General features: G+C 41.1%; 1 protein-coding gene across 2 annotated transcripts in view; it reads left to right on the forward strand.

Annotated features, from left to right (window-relative positions):
* The window catches only part of LOC101950484 (N-deacetylase and N-sulfotransferase 3), a 101,868-nt gene that overhangs the window by 45,110 nt on the left and 36,610 nt on the right, over positions 1–20,148 (forward strand). For both annotated transcript variants that reach the window (XM_005290314.5, XM_065596284.1), the window contains exons 5-6: positions 12,685–12,870; positions 16,555–16,683. In XM_005290314.5, coding sequence (XP_005290371.2) covers positions 12,685–12,870; positions 16,555–16,683 — 315 coding nt within the window. The remainder of the gene's footprint in view (positions 1–12,684; positions 12,871–16,554; positions 16,684–20,148) is intronic.

Genomic DNA, 20,148 nt, shown 5'->3' on the forward strand with positions numbered 1-20,148 from the left:
AAGTGTTAACTTAGAGAACTACCAGCTATCTAAGGAAATGGGATTTTGCTGGTCCAGCTCTTCATCAAACAAAAAAGGGATGGTTTTATTGTTGGTGAAAAATTGTTTTTTCTTTAATACATATTTTGGGTCAAATTTATCCCTAGTGTAACTCTTGACACATTTTAGTTACTCTTTGCACTAAAAGTTAATTAACAAAATATAGTTTCCAGCAAAAATATCATCATATAAATCATTGGTAGACTCTGCCTGGAATACTGTTTTCAGCTCTGGTCACCCCATCTCAAAGAGAATATTGCAGAAATAGGAGGAGTTCACAGACAAGAACTATTAGAAGCACATGGAAAGAGTCTGAAAAAATAGAGACTTTTCTTTAGAGCAGAAGTGAATAAGAGAGGATGTGATAAGAGTTAACAAGAATATCCCAGTTATCCTTTAAGTGCTTACTGCAGATTTTCTTGCATCTTCCTCAGAAGTAGCTGGTATGGCCACTATTAGAGACAGAATACTGGACTAGATGGACCACTGGTCTGATCCATTTTTGCAATTCTTTTTTCCAAAGTCAGTTGGAAGACAGATTGAGATATATGAAGGACAGTTGTAGTTTACAGATTGTAAATATTGAGATTCACTTAGGTTGTTTTAAATCCAACCTGTTGTGAAATTTTCAGAAAATGAAGAAAAATGTGACACGAAAAAATAAAAGATTTTACTCTGTGTTTTTATACAGATGCATCAATTAAATGCAGTTGTGGGGCTTTCCCCCCACTGAATAGAAAGCAGTTTGCTCAGAAACTGAGAATTGAATAAGGGTGGATTTGACTTAAATCACTAGTCAAGCAGACTCGATTTAATCATGGATTTCTACATAAAAGTGTACTCTTGTTGGTTGTTATAACCTTAAAACATATTCTTCACAACTCAGAGATAGATGTAGGTTTCATTTTTAGAAGGTACACACTATACATTTTTAAAGTGATTTATTTTGAAAATTTTTCTGATTAGTTGTACAGCTATATCAGAAAATGAATGATTGGTTACTTCATCTACCAAAGGTAATTGAAGCAGATATTTATGAAGTCATTGAGAGGTGAACTATCTCCAATTCAACAGGTTAATCATTAATATTTGAAGGATTTTCTTGCCATGCTGTATTAGGAGGATAACATCACCAGACAGACATTTAAATTGTTTTATTTAACTAAAACAACAACGTTATGTATTCTGGATTGTTTGTTTTTTTTCAACAGCAAGCATATAATATTTTAACAGAGCAAGCATATGAATTATTGAATTTAATAAAACATTCAAGTTTTTTAAAATCCGGTTTGTTTTTGTTAAAATTGTTTTTAACTAGAATAGTTAAATGAAATATTAAAAAAAAATTAAATCTACTATGTCAGCCAGGTCAAAATGAGAAACTTAAAATATTGGCTTCTGCAGCTAACTCAGTCATCTTCACCTTAATTTTCCTGTTTGTTCATAATCTGGAAAAGAAAAACAAGCTTTCCTGCTTTTTCAGGTCCCAAACGATTTCTCAATTTGGAATGAATTAGTCCACAGGAAGAAAATATTCTTTCTACACCAGCAGAAGAGCTACTGCTGTTAAAAGTGAGATTGTTACTTTAGCAGTCTCTGAATCCAAGTGCTTAAGTGACTTCCACCAGTTCACTGGTGTGACTTTCTTTAAAACATCATCAGCAAACATATTTCTTGAATGCTTCACCCTTAGCTCTGAAGTGTATTATAGTTGGCATTATGGAGGGATGATTGCTGGATGTCCATGATATAGCCAACTCCTTTTCTTCAGCAGTTAAGGTTTGACCCTAGTACTGAGTATTGAGAATATTTGCAAGAAGATGAGCTGTAGATAGTATTTGTCCCATTTGTTTTTTTTAATGCTTGTAATTTAACTCTGTCATTGCATATTTCTCTTTTTAAGATCTCACTCAGTTCCTTCCAAATTTCAACAGTGTCAGCAATAAAACAGCTATTTCCCTGCATTTTGTTCAAGGCTACAGGATACTCAGCATGTTTTCAACATTTCTCTTAAGCCCAATGTTCAGAACTTTGGCTGTGACGATGCCATCTATTTTTTCACGATTTTGTTCATAAACTGTAATCTGATTAGGCCAGTTCTTGATATAGTGCTCAAAACAGTCCACTACTGAATTCCATCACACATCTTGTGGGAGAGTTAGCTTGGTTCCTCCCACTTTTTTTCAGAGCAGCTGCTGCAAAGTGGTTGTTACGGAAGTATTTTGCAATTTCAAACACATTAGCCTTTATTTCTGGAACACTAAAGACTTTGGTTAGGAGGTGCAGCAAATGAGCACTGCAACCGTATGTTATTAGCTTGGGTCTCTCTTCTAAATAATTCTTCTCATCTTGGATACATTTGCAGCATTGTCAGTGACCAAGCTGCATACTAGACATTTGAAATTTTTTTCACAGTTTGTTATAGCTTTTATTGCTACAGTACTTCTTGTCAGTATTCTGCTGTGTGTGCATTTCCTGATGTATCAATTGTTTCTGTAAGGAAGACATTCCCTTCTTCTGTTGTCACACAAACACATACAACAGGATCATTGTGGACATTGTTCCACCCATCAAGACTCAGGTTAACAATTTTATCCTCTAGACCTTTTGCACTCTGCTCAATTTCTCTTTCATACACTTTATCCAGCAATTTGCCTGCAACATCTGCTCTGTTGGGTGGACTGTATCCTGGTCTTAATGACTGAACAATGTTAATGAAGTGTGGGTTCTCAATCATACGGAAAGGAGAGTTTGTTGCTTAAACAAACCGGGCAATTTTTTCATCAATTACATCTTTTTGTAATCTGCTGGTTCTTATCACAAACTTATCTGGATTTTACTGGATGATGGTAAAAAAATTTTTTTGCTACAGGTGATATACTGTGGCTGTGTGACATACATGATGTGACTGAAACACTATCATTGGCAGATAACTCTGAAACTATAAAAAATGATGGTGATCTTGAAGGTGGATAGTCTTCAGAATCCTGTATGTTGAGGATGGATTTTCTTAAACAAAATAAGTCAATGCAAAAAGCAACAGAGGGTCCTGTGGCACCTTTGAGACTAACAGAAGTGCTGGGAGCATAAGCTTTCGTGGGTAAGAACCTCACTTCTTCAGATGCAGGTACCTGCATCTGAAGAAGTGAGGTTCTTACCCACGAAAGATGTACCTGCATCTGAAGAAGTGAGGTTCTTACCCACGAAAGCTTATGCTCCCAGCACTTCTGTTAGTCTCAAAGGTGCCACAGGACCCTCTGTTGCTTTTTACAGATTCAGACTAACACAGCTACCCCTCTGATAAGTCAATGCAGTTATTTAATTATTATTACCATACTGCTCATTTAGTATTACTCATTGCATTCACTGACACTCAGTACTACTATAAAGGTGAAATTGTAAAAGGAAGATCTGCCTATTTCAGCTATTTATTTTTTATCACAACTGCATCTAAAATGATAGTACCATAGAGTAACAACTATATTTTTTGCTCAAACATGAGAATTCAAGAATAGTCCAGAAGGATGACAGGAATTCCTTACAAAAGAAGTATGAAATAAAATTTTTTACCAAGCTGAAGATCCTGCATTTTCAGACATGTTCCTTTCATCAACTTCAATGAAGCTTTCTCCTGAGAAGGAACACTTCTTATGATGTTGTTTCATTTGGGCAATCAGGCCTTGCATTTCTTTGTTGCACTGTTTGTATTTTGCACACCTCCCTGTCTTACCCACAGGTAGAGGAACTTCATTAAAATATTCCCAAACTGGGTCTCCTTAATGGCCTGCTGCCATTATAGGTTCTCCTTTCTAGTGAGAGAATAATATGTTAGATCTCAAATCAATGAAGGCTACACACAGAAAGACCTCAAGACTTCTGGAATATGCTGCTCAAACAGTTTCACTGTTTCAGAGTAGCAGCCGTGTTAGTCTGTATCCGCAAAAAGAAGAACAGGAGGACTTGTGGCACCTTAGAGACTAACAAATTTATTAGAGCATAAGCTTTCGTGGACTACAGCCCACTTCTTCGGATGCATATAGAATGGAACATATATTGAGGAGATATATATACACACATACAGAGAGCATAAACAGGTGGGAGTTGTCTTACCACCTCTGAGAGGCCAATTAATTAAGAGAAAAAAAACTTTTGAAGTGATAATCAAGCTAGCCCAGTACAGACAGACAGTTAGATAACAAGTGTGAGAATACTTACAAGGGGAGATAGATTCAATGTTTGTAATGGCTCAACCATTCCCAGTCCTTATTCAAGCCGGAGTTGATTGTGTCTAGTTTGCATATCAATTCTAGCTCAGCAGTTTCTCGTTGGAGTCTGTTTTTGAAGTTTTTCTGTTGTAATATAGCCACCCGCAGGTCTGTCACTGAATGACCAGACAGGTTAAAGTGTTCTCCCACTGGTTTTTGAGTATTTTGATTCCTGATGTCAGATTTGTGTCCATTAATTCTTTTGCGTAGAGACTGTCCGGTTTGGCCAATGTACATGGCAGAGGGGCATTGCTGGCACATGATGGCATATATCACATTGGTAGATGTGCAGGTGAACGAGCACCTGATGGTATGGCTGATGTGATTAGGTCCTATGATGATGTCACTGGAATAGATATGTGGACAGAGTTGACATCGGGGTTTGTTACAAGGATAGGTTCCTGGGTTAGTGGTTTTGTTCAGTGATGTGTGGTTTCTGGTGAGTATTTGCTTTAGGTTGGGGGGTTGTCTGTAAGCGAGGACAGGTCTGTCTCCCAAGATCTGTGAGAGTAAAGGATCATCTTTCAGGATAGGTTGTAGATCTCTGATGATGCGCTGGAGAGGTTTTAGTTGGGGGCTGAAGGTGACAGCTAGTGGTGTTCTGTTATTTTCTTTGTTGGGCCTGTCTTGTAGGAGGTGACTTCTGGGTACTCGTCTGGCTCTGTCAATCTGTTTTTTCACTTCAGCAGGTGGGTATTGTAGTTTTAAGAATGCTTGATAGAGATCTTGTAGGTGCTTGTCTCTATCCGAGGGATTGGAGCAAATGCGGTTATATCTTAGAGCTTGGCTGTAGACAATGGATCGTGTGGTGTGTCCTGGATGGAAGCTGGAGGCATGTAGGTAAGTGTAGCGGTCAGTAGGTTTCCGGTATAGGGTGGTATTTATGTGACCATCGCTTATTAGCACAGTAGTGTCCAGGAAATGGACCGCTTGTGTGGATTGATCTAGGCTGAGGTTGATGGTGGGATGGAAATTATTGAAATCATGGTGAAATTCCTCAAGGGCTTCTTTTCCATGGGTCCAGATGATGAAGATGTCATCAATGTAGCGCAAGTAGAGTAGGGGCGTTAGGGGACGAGAGCTAAGGAAGCGTTGTTCTAAGTCAGCCATAAAAATGTTGGCATATTGTGGGGCCATGCGGGTACCCATAGCAGTGCCGCTGACTTGAACGTATATATTGTCCCCAAATGTGAAATAGTTGTGGGTGAGGACAAAATCACAAAGTTCAGCCACCAGGTTAGCTGTGACATTATCAGGGATACTGTTCCTGATAGCTTGTAGTCCATCTTTGTGTGGAATATTGGTGTAGAGGGCTTCTACGTCCATAGTGGCCAGGATGGTGTTTTCTGGAAGATCACCGATGGATTGTAGTTTCCTCAGGAAGTCAGTGGTGTCTCGAAGATAGCTGGGAGTGCTGGTAGCGTAGGGTCTGAGGAGAGAGTCTACATAACCAGACAAGCTTGATGTTAGGGTGCCAATGCCTGAGATGATGGGGCGTCCAGGATATCCAGGTTTATGGATCTTGGGTAGCAAATAGAATACCCCTGGTCGGGGTTCTAGGCATGTGTCTGTACAGATTTGTTCCTGTGCTTTGTCAGGGAGTTTTTTTAGCAGATGGTGTAGTTTCTTTAGGTAATCCTCAGTGGGATCAGAGGATAATGGCCTGTAGAATGTGGTGTTAGAGAGCTGTCTAGCAGCCTCCTGGTCATATTCCAATTTATTCATGATGACGACAGCACCTCCTTTGTCAGCCTTTTTGATTATGATGTCAGGGTTGTTTCTGAGGCTGTAGATGGCGTTGTGTTCTGCATGGCTGAGGTTATGTGGCAAGTGATGTTGCTTTTCCACAATTTCAGCCTTTGCACGTCGACGGAAGCACTCTATGTAGAAATCCAGTCTGTTGTTTCGACCGTCCGGAGGAGTCCACGCAGAATCCTTTTTTTTGTAGTGCTGGTAGGGAGGATTCTGTGGGTTAGTATGCTGTTCAGAGGTATGTTGGAAATATTCTTTGAGTCGGAGACGTCGAAAGTAGGATTCTAGGTCACCGCAGAACTGTATCATATTCATGGGTCTGGAGGGACAAAAGGAGAGGCCCCGAGATAGGACAGACTCTTCTGCTGGGCTAAGAGTATAGCTGGAAAGATTAACAATATTGCTGGGTGGGTTAAGGGAACTACTGTTGTGGCTGCTTGTGGCATGTAGCAGTTTAGATAGTTTAGTGTCCTTTTTCCTTTGTAGAGAGGCAAAGTTTGTCTTGTAAATGGCTTGTCTAGTTTTTGTAAAGTCTATCCATGAGGAAGTTTGTGTGGAAGGTTGGTTTCTTATGAGAGTATCCAGTTCTGAGAGCTCATTCTTAATCTTTCCCTGTTTGCTGTATAGGATGCTGATCAGGTGATTTCGCAGTTTCTTTGAGAGTGTGTGACACAGTCTCTCAGCATAGTCTGTGTGATATGTAGATTGTAATGGATTTTTTACCTTTAGTCCTTTTGGTATGATGTCCATCTGCTTGCATTTGGAAAGGAAGATGATGTCTGTCTGTATCTGTACGAGTTTTTTCATGAGGTTGATGGATTTCCACTCCATACGGCTAAATGCAGTGCCTTGCATAATGAAAGGTTTCAGAGTAGCAGCCGTGTTAGTCTGTATCCGCAAAAAGAAGAACAGGAGGACTTGTGGCACCTTAGAGACTAACAAATTTATTAGAGCATAAGCTTTCGTGGACTACAGCCCACTTCTTCGGATGCATATAGAATGGAACATATATTGAGGAGATATATATACACACATACAGAGAGCATAAACAGGTGGGAGTTGTCTTACCACCTCTGAGAGGCCAATTAATTAAGAGAAAAAAAACTTTTGAAGTGATAATCAAGCTAGCCCAGTACAGACAGACAGTTAGTTTCACTGTTGTTTCTACTGCCTGCCCCTCCCGTCTCACATTTATCTTCAGACTTCTTCTCCTTGTCCAGATCAATTCTGCCCCCAACCATCTTCTATTCATTGAACTTTTTGAAACTTTTCACTTTTAGAGAGAGGTAAGGGATTGACTCTGTGTACAAATTTGCAGAAGGACAATACGGTTGAGGTCTGTTATTCCTCACATCTATATATTCTTTATTTAAAAACATTTTTGCTGTTAACAAGCATGTTATCTCTGGAAACACAAATCCACAGTTTGAGAACTGCAAAACTAAGCATCGCTGATGGTATCTTCTAGACTGAGCACTGAGTCCCATTGGGTAGATAGAAAGATTGACCTAAATAATCTATACAGAAGCCCCTGGAACCCCATAAGAGTGGGTTCCTAATCCATGAACTATTGGAACTCATTTACAAAACTTTTCTTAAACATTACATGAATATATTGTCTCATATTATAGAATTAGAATTTATAATCCCTATTCCATGATCAAATATCTTTGAGCTAAGATATAATGTATCTTAATTAAACCTATCTTTAGATAGGTTTTTTTCCTCAAAAGCATTTTATCAAAAAAATCCAATTTAAATAAAAAGAATCCGATTTAAAAAAAAAATCCATTGATTTTTATCCAGCCTGGAATTGATACAGTATGCTTAGGTCCCTACCAAATTCACAGTCCATTTTAGTCAATTTCACAGTCATAGGATTTTAAAAATCGTAAATTTCACGATTTCCGCTATTTAAATCTGAAATTTCACAGTGTTGTAATTGTAGGGATCCTGATCCAAAAGGGAGTTGTGTGTGCATGGGGGGGAGGGGGAAGGTTGCAAGGTTATTGTAGGGAGGGTTGCGATATTGCTATCCTTACTTCTGCACTGCTGCTGGCGGCGGCACTGGGCAGCTGGAGAGCGGTGGCTGCTGGCTGGGAGCCCAGCTCTGAAGGCAGAGCCGCCGCCAGCAGCAGCGCAGAAATAAGGATGGCCTGGTATGGTATTGCCACCCTTTACCTCTGTGCTGCTGCCTGCAGAGCTGGGCCCTCCGTCAGCAGCCGCCACTGTCTGGCCGCCCATGGTATGGTATTGCCACCCTTACTTCTGTATGAAATACAGTAAAATTTCTTAATTCTGTATGAAATACTCAGTATAAGAATAACAATATTTGAAAAATACTGAAGAAGACATTATTACATGGGGAAAGATATGCTCATAATTAGTATGAAAGATTTTAATTAAATTACATATTTATTAGTGAATATTGGTGTAAGATTAAGAAACCACTTAATTCAGACTTTAAATAAAAGTTGAATGAAGAAGATTAAATAGGACATTAGAGAATACAGTCTCTTACACATTTTATAAAGATTATTCTTTTTGATGCTTGTGCATGCTCAAGTGAAGTAGAAAAGATTAAGATAAGAGAAAGGGGAATTGAAACTTCTGTACTGGAATTAAGTAGTTTAAAGCTAAATAACTGATTGTAGTCAAATCAATGGGCCAAGTCCTATACTCTTTTTACTCAGCCCTACTTAGCATTGAAGTGAATGTACATTACACACTGTGCACCCACAGTAGAGAACCAAGCATATATATATAAGGAATAATTGACAGTGTGATATATAGGTCTTATCAAGCATAACTTCTGGATGGCTGCATTACTACCAAGTGAGGAAACTCAAAGTGAATTATGCAGGCTATCTCAAATGCATGATAATAAAATCTTATGCCATACCACGCTATCACGCATTCTGTGTTTGCTATGAATTAAAAACAACTATTTTACAAATGTTTTAGATTTTTACAAAAATTATTGGGATTTGAAAAAAATCCTCTACCTAATAAACCAAGTATGTTTTTTAGAAGTCCAGCTGTACCAGAAGGGGCCCTAACCCCCTAAAATGAGGGAAAATAGCTTGTCTTTACCTACAAACATTACAACTTTAATGTCTGTTTTTTCAGATTCTTCCAGGACTAGAAGGAAATACTGTGTATTACACTGACAACATTGTCTTCCCAATGGGATGAAACTCCTTTTCTAGCCTTTCTGCATCATGATCAAATAGATTTTATAGCTGTGACACTTCATTTGTAGAAAACTTGTCAGTGGTCTAGGACTAAGTCTTGACTGTCCTGAACTTGGGGCAAATGTCATACAAACGTGTGTGTGTGTACATATGAATGGATACGTGGAGCACAATTTGTATCCTCCACACTTCTGAGGGCACTTGTGCCTAAGGAGGTTTCATACCTAGAGGAAAAGAAAGCATAAATGTTGATACCACATCCCTTCCAGGAGTTCTGCAGGGTAAAGGCAGCTGCAGGTTCCCATTGTTTGGAGACTGGATGCCTCAGGGGAGTAGTAAGCTGTTGATCTCTTGATCACAAATTAGAATCCACCCCAAGTCAGTCATGACCAAAAAGTAGTTACTCTTATATGGCTATTTGTAGGCTATGTGAACGAGTTAGTGGTCTAGGCCCAACTTGTGGGCAAGTGTCCACAAAAATCTCTATGCCATTTGGCAGCCTTGTTGGCAGTCTCAAGAGAGAGGCCAGAGTTTGATGATTATGGAAAATGAATTACCCTTTCACCACAAGAGTTCATCAAGGTTCGAGCAACTTGGCAAAGCAGTGAAAGGAAGTGTACTTTGCTGCTGCCCATTCTGAATCTGTTTTGGAGATAAAGAGATGGTTTCATTTTTCAGGGATGTCGGTACAGTAGAACCTCAGAGTTACGAATACCAGAGTTATGGACTGATCAGTCAACCACACACCTCATTTGGAACAGGAAGTACACTATCAGGCAGCAGCTGAGACAAAAAAGACAACAACAATAACAAAACAAAAAACAAATACAGTACAGTACTGTGTTAAATGTAAACTACTAAAAAAAAGCAGCATGTCTCTTCAGCATAGTAAATTTTCAAAGGTTTATTAAGTCTATGTTCAGTTGCAAGCTTTTGAAAGAACAACCATAATGTTTTGTTCAGAGTTACGACCATTTCAGAGTTACAAACAACCTCCATTCCCAAAGTGTTCATAACTCTGAGGTTCTACTTTATGTCCGTTTCTACAAGTATTTAATTAACTACAAAAGAAAAAAAAAATTTTTTTTTTTTTTACACGCAAGCAAGAAGAATGACAGCATCGCAATATAAGCTGATAAGTGCTGTGGTAGAAAAAGTGAGGTTATGCTTTTGTTATGCAGTTGACAAAGCTATTCAATATAAATTCTAAAGTATTAAAAAGATGCTTTTCTCCCATTGGTGTCTGATTGTGTGATGTTTTAAATGTTATCAATCTAGTTTCCCTCCCTGTGCTGTATAAGTGTATATGGTGGATATGATCCCAGTAAATCTGAGTAAAAATCCAAAAAGTAGTAATAAATCAGGGGAAATTCTCCATTCTCTTGGCTCGTGTATCACATTAAGATTGTTTGTTTTCTTTACATACAAGTTGTAGTTTCAGAAGTCACTAGGTTCACCCAGAATAATTTAGGAATTTAGCTTTAACACAGAATTTAGTAAATTATAGTAGAAATAACCAAGTGAGATTCATAATTGAATTCAGTAAAATAAGAGAAAGAGATTTATAATTACAGAGGAGTCCTCATTTTAAGGCATAGCTAAAGAACAACAGGAATCTTGAGGAAATATGATTAGGGCCGTGGCTATGCATTTAAGGTTTTAAAGTGAACCAGGCAAGATTATTAAAATCAGCAAGAAACTCACTTAGGGTCATTTACATGCCAGCAGATACATATCTAGATAAGAAGCTGAGTAGCAGTACATGAAGTTGACTACAAAAGGGAGTACTAGTTGGTAGTAACTGTGACCATTGGTCAAATTTTAAGACAATCAAATCTTCAATGGGAAATCTGAAAAAAATAGAGATGGAAAGCTATATCATTTTTTCCCAAATATGCGGTAAGAGGATTCTGCACAAAACATCTTAGACAAAGATTATACTGTGCTGATCAACAGAGCATGAGGGTAGTGCTGAGTGAGTCTAGGACAGGAGAGGAGTGCCTCAGTACTAGTTTAGAGCCAAGTCAGTACTCTGTCTTAAGCAGGGCCGGTGCAACCTATTAGGCGACCTAGGCGGTCGCCTAGGGCGCTAGCATTTGGGGGGCGGCATTTTCTTCAGCGGCGACCGCAGCGGCCAGATCTTCGGCCGCCCCAGTCATCATCAGCATTTAGGCGGAGGGAGCTGGGGTGGGAGGGCGCAGGGAGGGCCGCAGCAAGTAGGGGGGGGGGGCGGCACACAGGGGAACTCCCTGCCCCAGCTCACCTCTGCTCCACCTCCTCCCCTGAGCACGCCGCCCCGCTTTGCTTCTCTCCCTCCCAGGCTTGCGGTGCCAAACAGCTGATTGGCGCCGCAACCCTGGGAGGTGGGAGAAGTGGAGCAGCGACAGCAGAGGAGGTGGAGCAGAGGTGAGCTGGGGTGTGGAGCTGCCGCACGGCTCCCCGGGTTGGGGGGGGAGCTGCCACGGGGGAGGCGCCTCAGGGCTGGGGGAGGTGGGGAGCTGCCGTGGGGGAGGCGCCTCAGGGCGGAGGGGGGTATGGGGAGCTGCCACAGGGCTCGGGGAGGGGGCGGAGCAGAGGTGAGCTGGGGTGGGGAGCTGCCGCACGGCTCCCTGGGTCGGGCAGGGGTGGGGAGCTGCCGCAGGGCTCGGGGAGGCGGGAGGGCGCAAGGTGGAAGTTTCGCCTAGGGTGCGAAACATCCTTGCACGTGCCCTGGTCTTAAGCGCTATGACTAAGCAGTCACCTTTTATGTTTGTTATTTTAAAGAGGTAGACAGACGAATCCTGAATTTGTGTATTGTTAACTGTTTAAGAATGGTGTATTCACGGCACCAGCTGTTCTGCTCCTGCTCAGCTGACACAGCAAGGACAGAATACTAGGAGAACATCTGATCTTACAACTTTTCCTTAGGGACTACGCACTTGGGACTTAAGTGGTATAAGATCTTGTAATGGTCCTCTGCACGGAGAGTGAATTTTATCAGCAGAGTGGCAATAGGCTCTGGCCCTCAGCCCTACACAGGTAAAACTTATTGAAGTCAGCAAGAGTATTGCCTGAGAATGAGCAATTTAAAGGCTCACAGTGAGTGGGATCACATATTTTGTAGTTGGGGACTTTTTAACGGCAGAATATGGGAAATTTTTTCTCAAAAAAAGATATGCCCCCCTTTTTGAGGTATTGGTATAAGAACACAACAGAATTTTTCTTACATTTCTATCATTCTTCTCTTCTTATTCCTAAAACTTCATTATAGGTTTGTGTATTCAAACCTTTGCGTATCTAACTGCTTCCCTTTTGTACCAGCATGCGTCTTCAGATCATCCCTGACTGCATTTTAGACCCATCTATGCTGTCTCCCAAAAAAGGTGTTTGCAAGCTACACAAGCATTAAATTACTTTAATTTTCTAGATCAGTCACTTTTTCTGATATTTTTCAGGAACATGGCATTCCAACTGACATGGGCTATGCGGTAGCTCCACACCACTCCGGGGTTTACCCTGTACATGTTCAGCTTTATGAGGCCTGGAAAAAGGTCTGGAATATCAAAATCACCAGCACAGAAGAGTATCCACATCTAAAACCTGCACGGTACAGACGGGGCTTCATCCACAAAAATATCATGGTGAGCTGCTTTTATGATTTTTATATTCAAACTTACTGCTTCAGCTTTTCATGATTCATTTTAAAAAACAAAACAAAAAAAGTGTAAAAGCACAGCATCCTGAAAGTTCACATTGTGAGAAGCACATATGGCTATGTAGAAATTGTAAGGTATAGTTGACATTAACCTGCTAATTAAAATCAGCATGTCTAAACCTCTTGCTGGCATTCACCGTACTGCTGATGAAAGCAGCATAGCTTCTGACATTGGGGCCTATCTGTTACTGCTTTTGATACACTGACATTTTCCTTCAGATTTTTAAGCCAGTAACAAAGTAATTTACAACCAGCTGGAAATCTGACCACTAATACTTTGGTGAGCGTTATTGGTGAGATTTTCAGCTGGTTGTAAATGCATAGCTCCACTGACTGCAAAGGAGTTATGCCAACATACACCAATTGAGAATCTGGCCTTTCATCTTTAAACAGTAAAGTGCTGCTTCAATGTATGAAATGTCCCTCACCTTACATCCTTCCCACACGTTCTGCCAGTGTGCCTCTTACTATGGCTCAAACCTAGCTAAGCTCTTGGCCCAAGTAGCACAGCTTTGATGCTGGGCAGATCCCCAGAGGGCTGGAGGGAAGAAAGCATCCTCTCAAGCTGTGGAATTATTCCCTGGAGGCAACTCTAGTCCAAATCACCCAATTCTCCCATTGTACTCCCTATAATTCATATTGACAGACATGGACTGCACTACTTTCCTGACTGTGACTTTTCATTACTGACACAAAATTCTCTGTTAACACCATGTAGGTCATTTAGGCAATAATAATTAAGGCATAGGGTATTTCCTGGCTGTTCAGCATTTGCGAAACCCTGTGCATTATTGTCAGTGAAATGTTTTAAAACAACTTTTTAAAAAATACTTTAGGGTAATTTTTGCATCTTTCCGTATGTGAGAGAGATCACTAATATTTGTACCACATCATACTTTGGGCTGTTTTGAGTGCATTTAGAGGAGTATGCCTGGTGCATTAGCTCCAGCTAATACTTCCATTTAGCTTATACAGTAATTATGGTATTGTCCTAAAGAGTTACCGTGAATAGCATTATTCTGACAAATTAATACTCCAAAATGTAATGTGTGAATCTAGGTTTGGGAGAAGCCTGTTAAAATGATCTGCAGTTATTAAAAATAAAAAATCACACCACATTAAAGCTTAGTCTCAGGAAAGCATTAGTTGTAAGTAAAATAATAGGTTTGTAGATACCCTCAGGGGGCGTAAAGCATCTGAATAGGGTTGATTGATTCTGAGAACTCTCCAAATAACTCTGTTCATAAATTTTGGTAAAAACATATCATTTTGAAGGCACATATTGAATAAGATTTAACATAAGCTTTGAGAAACAGGATAGCAGGGCCAAAAATCAATTTACCAAGAATAATCAGCATAAGACCACCTGTCTCAGAAATCTCAGGCTTTCTGTTCTTCAGAGCAAATGCATTAATTTTCTGCATCTGCAGGCTGATGGTGATGAACACATGCCATAATAAAGACATTATATAAGATTTACCAGAAGCATTTCCCCTCCTGCTCAACTTAACTCTGTACCTTTGTACCAATTGCACTGGTGTTTCATCAGGGAAACCAGAGGAATTTAAAAAGCATTTGTAGGATTATAACAAATAAATTAATTCCATATATTTCATAATTGTAATTATGATTTATGGTCTATAGCAGGGGTGGGCAAACTACAGCCCATGGGCCTGATCCGGCCCACCAGCCATTTTAATCCAGCCCTCAAGCTCCTGCCGCGGAGCGGGGTCTGGGCTTTGCTTCAGCCAGGAGCAGGGGCGGGGGGCGTTCCACGCAGCTCCCGGAAACAGCGACATGGCCCCCTTCCAGCTCCTATGCGTAGGGGCAGCCAGGGGGCTCCGCTCCACATGCTGCCCCCGCTCCAAGTGCTGCCCCCGCAGCTCCCCTTGGCCGGGAACCACAGCCAATGGGAGCTGCAGGAGTGGTGCCTGCGGAGAACTGCCTGGCCACACCTCCATGTAGGAGCCAGAGAAGGGACATACTGCTGCTTCTGAGAGCCACTTGAGGTAATCGCTGCCTGGAGCCTGCACCCCTGAGCCTCTCCCCGTGCCCTTGCCCCAGCCCTGATCCCTCTCCCACCCTCTGAACCCCTCAGTCCCAGCCCAGAGCAACCTCCTACACCCCAAACTCCTCAGCCCCAGCCCCACCCCAGAGCCCGCACCCCCAGCTGAAGCTGTCACACCCCCCCACACACACACCCCACATCCCACTCCCCAGCCCAGAACCCCCTCCTGCACCCTGAACTCACTTCTGGCCCCACCCCAGAGCCCGCACCCCCAATCAGAGCCCTCACTCCCTCCCACACCCCAAGCCCAATATTGTGAGCATTCATGACCTGCCATACAATTTCTATGCCTAGATATGGCCCTCAGGCCAAAAAATTTGCCCACCCCTGGTCTATGGTCATTATAGAATATAAAATTCTATAGAATGTTGAAAAAAATTACCACAGAAAAGAATGATTCATATACAAGCATAATTTCTTCCGAATAAGGAATTTCCATAGTAGGTGTCAGGTTTAAAAAGTCTGAGCCTTTATTCCAGCAAACACCGACTTTGCCAAACTGCTGTTGATAATCACTGTCATTTGAGATTTAGGCCTATATTTTTAAACGTATTTAAAAATCTGGTCCTTAGATGTTCAGCCTTAAGATGTAAATTTTCTGGAAAAAACATTATATATATGAAACCCATCCATTTTCCAAGTTGGGGATACAAGGAAACATTTCAAAGGTGGTTCTATTGTAAAAAGCAAATGCATGAAATAGCAGCACCGTACTCAAAGGAGCTGTTCCCTGTGTATGTTTAGAGTCATACATGCTTATTTTAGTCATTAAAAAAATAAGTTTGTACTACTTTTTACTACCATTAGTCTTGCAGAGCTGGCACAGCTGAGAGAAAGTGAGCTGGATTCTATTGTAACTTATGCATCATCAACAAAAATAACTACATTGAATACAGAATCATTATTGTCAATGATGCATGAGCAAGAAAGAACCAATTTGACTTTCAAATTCTGCACTGAGTTTGCAGGGCTGGCACAAAAGAAAGCCTACTTTTAAGTGGAAACTGCACAGATTTGTATGACAATCAAATACAGAACACACCACGCTATTTTTATAAAATCACTTTTCAGATTATGATCTCACCTTATGAACTAAAAAAGTTTTGGTGACAGCCTTAAAATACAGTTAGATTAGACATCAAGTACATAAAGAGGTGTTTTGGGGTTTTTTTTTGCAGACTCTAAATTACATCTGGCTTTTCAACAATAGTCACTGCGTTTCAAATAAAAATTCATGAATTACTGGGAAAAAATGACTTGTGGTTTCACTATAATATAAAAGTCACTCTTTTGTTTGTTTGTTCAAAAATGCATTATATACCGATATGTCAGTATGTTAGCTTACCCAGGCCTTAGATTAATTGTCAGTCTAACTATTGACTTCAATTAAAGGTGCAATGCTAAATCTACATAACAGTTTAATGACAGAAAGTAAATGGTAAAGTTACAAAAGTTCATTTGTATTAAATTTATTATTTTACAAAAGGAATGAAAGTCATTTTGTTTTGAGACATTTTTCTTTATCATCCTGTTTTTACTTAGGTCCTTCCTAGGCAAACCTGTGGTCTATTCACTCATACAATTTTCTATAAGGAGTATCCTGGGGGTCCAAAAGAACTAGACAAGAGTATCCAGGGAGGGGAGTTGTTTTTCACAGTTGTTCTCAATCCAGTAAGTACTACAACCTGCTTTTGAAATGATTAACAAAAAATGATTAAAGAGCAATTTGCTGATGAACTATGTCTCTCAAGAAATATTGATTTGTCACAGATCAAAGCAGTCTCCCCTTCGTTATCTAATATGTTTGAGCTATGATACTGTGCAGATATACTATAAGTTTTAATAGTTTGATGCTGGCTTCTATTTTATCTGGCTTATAGTTAATGTGGTGTTCAAAGCCAAGCCTCTATCTTTTTTTGTTTTGCTTTTTTGATTTTTTAGATTCATCAATAATTAAGATTTAATTTCTAAAAGTATTAAAGTATTGAGAATTCTTATTGTTAAAGCTGCAACAAATACCTTAGGTGAAGTCCATAAGAATCGATATTCTACCCTTGAGACTTCCAAGTTAGACAGTTAGACACATCTACTATTTTAAGAAAGTCGCAAAGAAGTGACTTTTTTAATGCTTTTTGAGAATTGCTCATTTACTGATTCATAGGCACCATTCACTCTACTTCAAAGTAAAGTTTCATTTAAATGGACCACTCAGTCAGTCTATTTACCCTCTTATTTATCCCTGGAGAAAGAATGGAGCAGCCAGGCTATTAAACTGCGGAATATTGAAGGTTAGCATAATATAGCACAATATTTTTGAAATTGGCTTGGATTAGGTCAGATTTATCAAGAATTGACATGAGACTCCTATTTGTAATTCTTAGGTAAGTTTTGGCCCCAAGGTCAAGGTGAATTTGAATTGAAAGGCAAAGTATTGATAAAAGCTAGGCTGCATTTGCAACTTGCAAATAAGATTTGGTATGATGAGTTTACACTGACACTTAACCACTAGGCTGGGGTTTTCAAAGGTACTTAAAAGAGTGGGACATCTATTTCCTTTCAGATCCTTTGAATAGCTCAGCCTAAACATTATTGTGCCCTCATTTAATACAAACAACGTAAGTGGGAGTTCAGAGGAAAGAAGCTGTCTGTAAGCAACTCTGGGGAATTTGACTCACAATTGGCAAGCAATTCTTTTTCAAGACTTAAATTCTTTTACACTTTAGTTTTAATTGTTTGGGGGTTTGGGTTTTGGGTTTTTTTTTTTTTTTTGTAATGTTTAGAGGTTACGAAATGAATGTAAGAAAGAAAAAACACACATCCTCCACAAAGCTGCAGTCTCCCTAGTTCAGGATACCTGCAGGAGTCACTCTGATCTTCAGGTGAGGCAATGGATCAGGTACAAATAGAAAAGTATCCTTTTTCAGGTCAGATACATTAATAGGGTGAGATTGGGGCAGCCCTTTGGGTGGGAGGCTTCAGTCAAAAGCTGCGTGCTTTAGGAAGTTGCTGCAACTCTTCTAAGGGGTGCAGGGAGGCTCAAGCACCACTCTGCTTTGTCATAATATTAGGGTTACCATACGTCCGGATTTTCCCGGACATGTCCGGCTTTTGGGGGCTCAAATCCCCGTCCGGGGGGAAATCCCCAAAAGCCGGGCATGTCCGGGAAAATTGGGAGGTCAGCCGGGCCGGCGGGGAGCCGGGCCGGCGGGGAGCCGGGTCAGCCGGGCCGGCGGGGAGCCGGGTCAGCCGGGCCGGCGGGGAGCCGGGCCGGCGGGGAGCCGGGTCAGCCGGGCCGGCGGGGAGCCGGGTCAGCTGGGCCCGCGGGGAGCCGGGAGCCGGGGGGTGCGCCGGGCCGCCGGGGGCCGGCAGTGCTGGGCGGGCCGGGGGTGGTCGGCCGGGGCCGGCACCCCAGGGCCTGAGCCGACCCAGGCTGGAAACGCCGGGGGGCCAGCCTGGGCCGCGCCTCCTCCCCCCACATCCCCCTTACCTGCTTCAGGCTTCCCGCGAATCAAATATTCGCGGGAAGCTGGGGAGGGGGCGGAGACTTTGGGGAGGGGACGGGGTTGGGCGGGGCTGGGGGCGGGGCCGTGGGCCGTGGAGTGTCCTCCATTTGGAGGCACAAAATATGGTAACCCTACATAATATGGAACAAAGCTCCTCAAGGGTAGTGTGCTAGCTCAAGAAATGGGACTGGAAGAAAAAGATATAGCACCAAAAAATTGGAGTCAGGTGGTGAACTACACTCCAGGATTAGAAAGAGGTACGGACACAACTTAGCTGACAGGACCTCTTCTGATCCTGACAGCAGTGTGGTAGCAAAGCTTAACATGGGGCTGGTTGCTTGAATCTTAAACCCATCCAAAAGCAAGAGAGCTGCTTGAGGAGGATTTGTTACTTCTGAGTTTGAGAGGGTGACTTGGCCAGGTCTGAAGCAGTGCTTTCTGACAGGCACTCAAGGAGCGGAGCATTCATCTTCCCCACCGTGAGATATTTTCCTGTGAGCATCCTGATTTTTACAGGGCATGGCACTTGTTACAATGGTGCCATGTTGTTTACTTTGGCACAGGAATTCATGCCCTAGAACAAGAATTTATATACATTTTGGGTTGGAAAAAATCTCATGGATTATTTTGGCTTGTCTTGCGAACTCAGGTTTGGCAGTCTTAACATTAGCCAATTAGGAGGAGTTACTTGACATAGCCAATTCTTCTGCTTCGCTTCTCTAGGCCTTTCCCTACCAGCCTGTCAGTGGGCTGATGCAGTCAGCACTCACCTACTGGAAAATCTGCAATTGGTATTCACTCTACTTCTATTGTCTACTATTTAAAAGCCCTTCACTGCTCCCATCTAAGTAAACACATAGCTGCACATGCACAGATGGGGGGGGGTATCTGATTTAAAAAACAAAATCTTTGGTTTTGTATACATTACTTGACATCTTGCCTAGCACTAATGCTCTGCAATGTTGCGTAGGAGACCTTTTAGTCCTAATCCTGCCAGTTCATTCCCTGTGATTTAAATTAATACAGCAACACCATGTGCTGTATACTTATCAGATCTCTTAAACAAAACAAGGTTGATGCTATGCTGTATTTGAATGTGACACTTTTGAGGAAACAGACCATAAAATGTGTGTTCCTTTTCCACACTACACTATTGCTGCTACTCCATTGTAGATAGAACCTCTTTCTGCAATTCTGGCTGCATTCTCTCCTGCTTTTTGTTACTTTATTAATATTATTTCCCTTTGTTCCAATTGTCTCTACAGGAATGACTGTATTTAAAAAAAAAATTAATATTGAGGATTATGTTTTAAAGCTGAGACTTTAATTGTACAAAATTCAAGACATTCAAAATTAAGATTTCCTTCTCCCCTAAACAGTGCCTCCTTTTGTGTTTTATTGTTTTTTGTTTTTTATTTGAATTATTGTAGCATCTGGAGACCCCAGTTGCAGATCAGAGCCCCCTTGTGTGAGGTACTGTATACACATATAATAAAAAGTTAGTCCTTGCCCCAAAGAGCTTACAATCTCTATATATTGCAACATAACAGCTGATGTATAAAATAGATAAACTGGGGGGAAAGACAAGATGAACAGTGGTAACATAGATGTTTCAGCATATCTGCCTAGCAGT

This window comes from Chrysemys picta, chromosome 5, assembly GCF_011386835.1.
Source record: "Chrysemys picta bellii isolate R12L10 chromosome 5, ASM1138683v2, whole genome shotgun sequence".
Lineage (NCBI taxonomy): Eukaryota > Metazoa > Chordata > Testudines > Emydidae > Chrysemys > Chrysemys picta.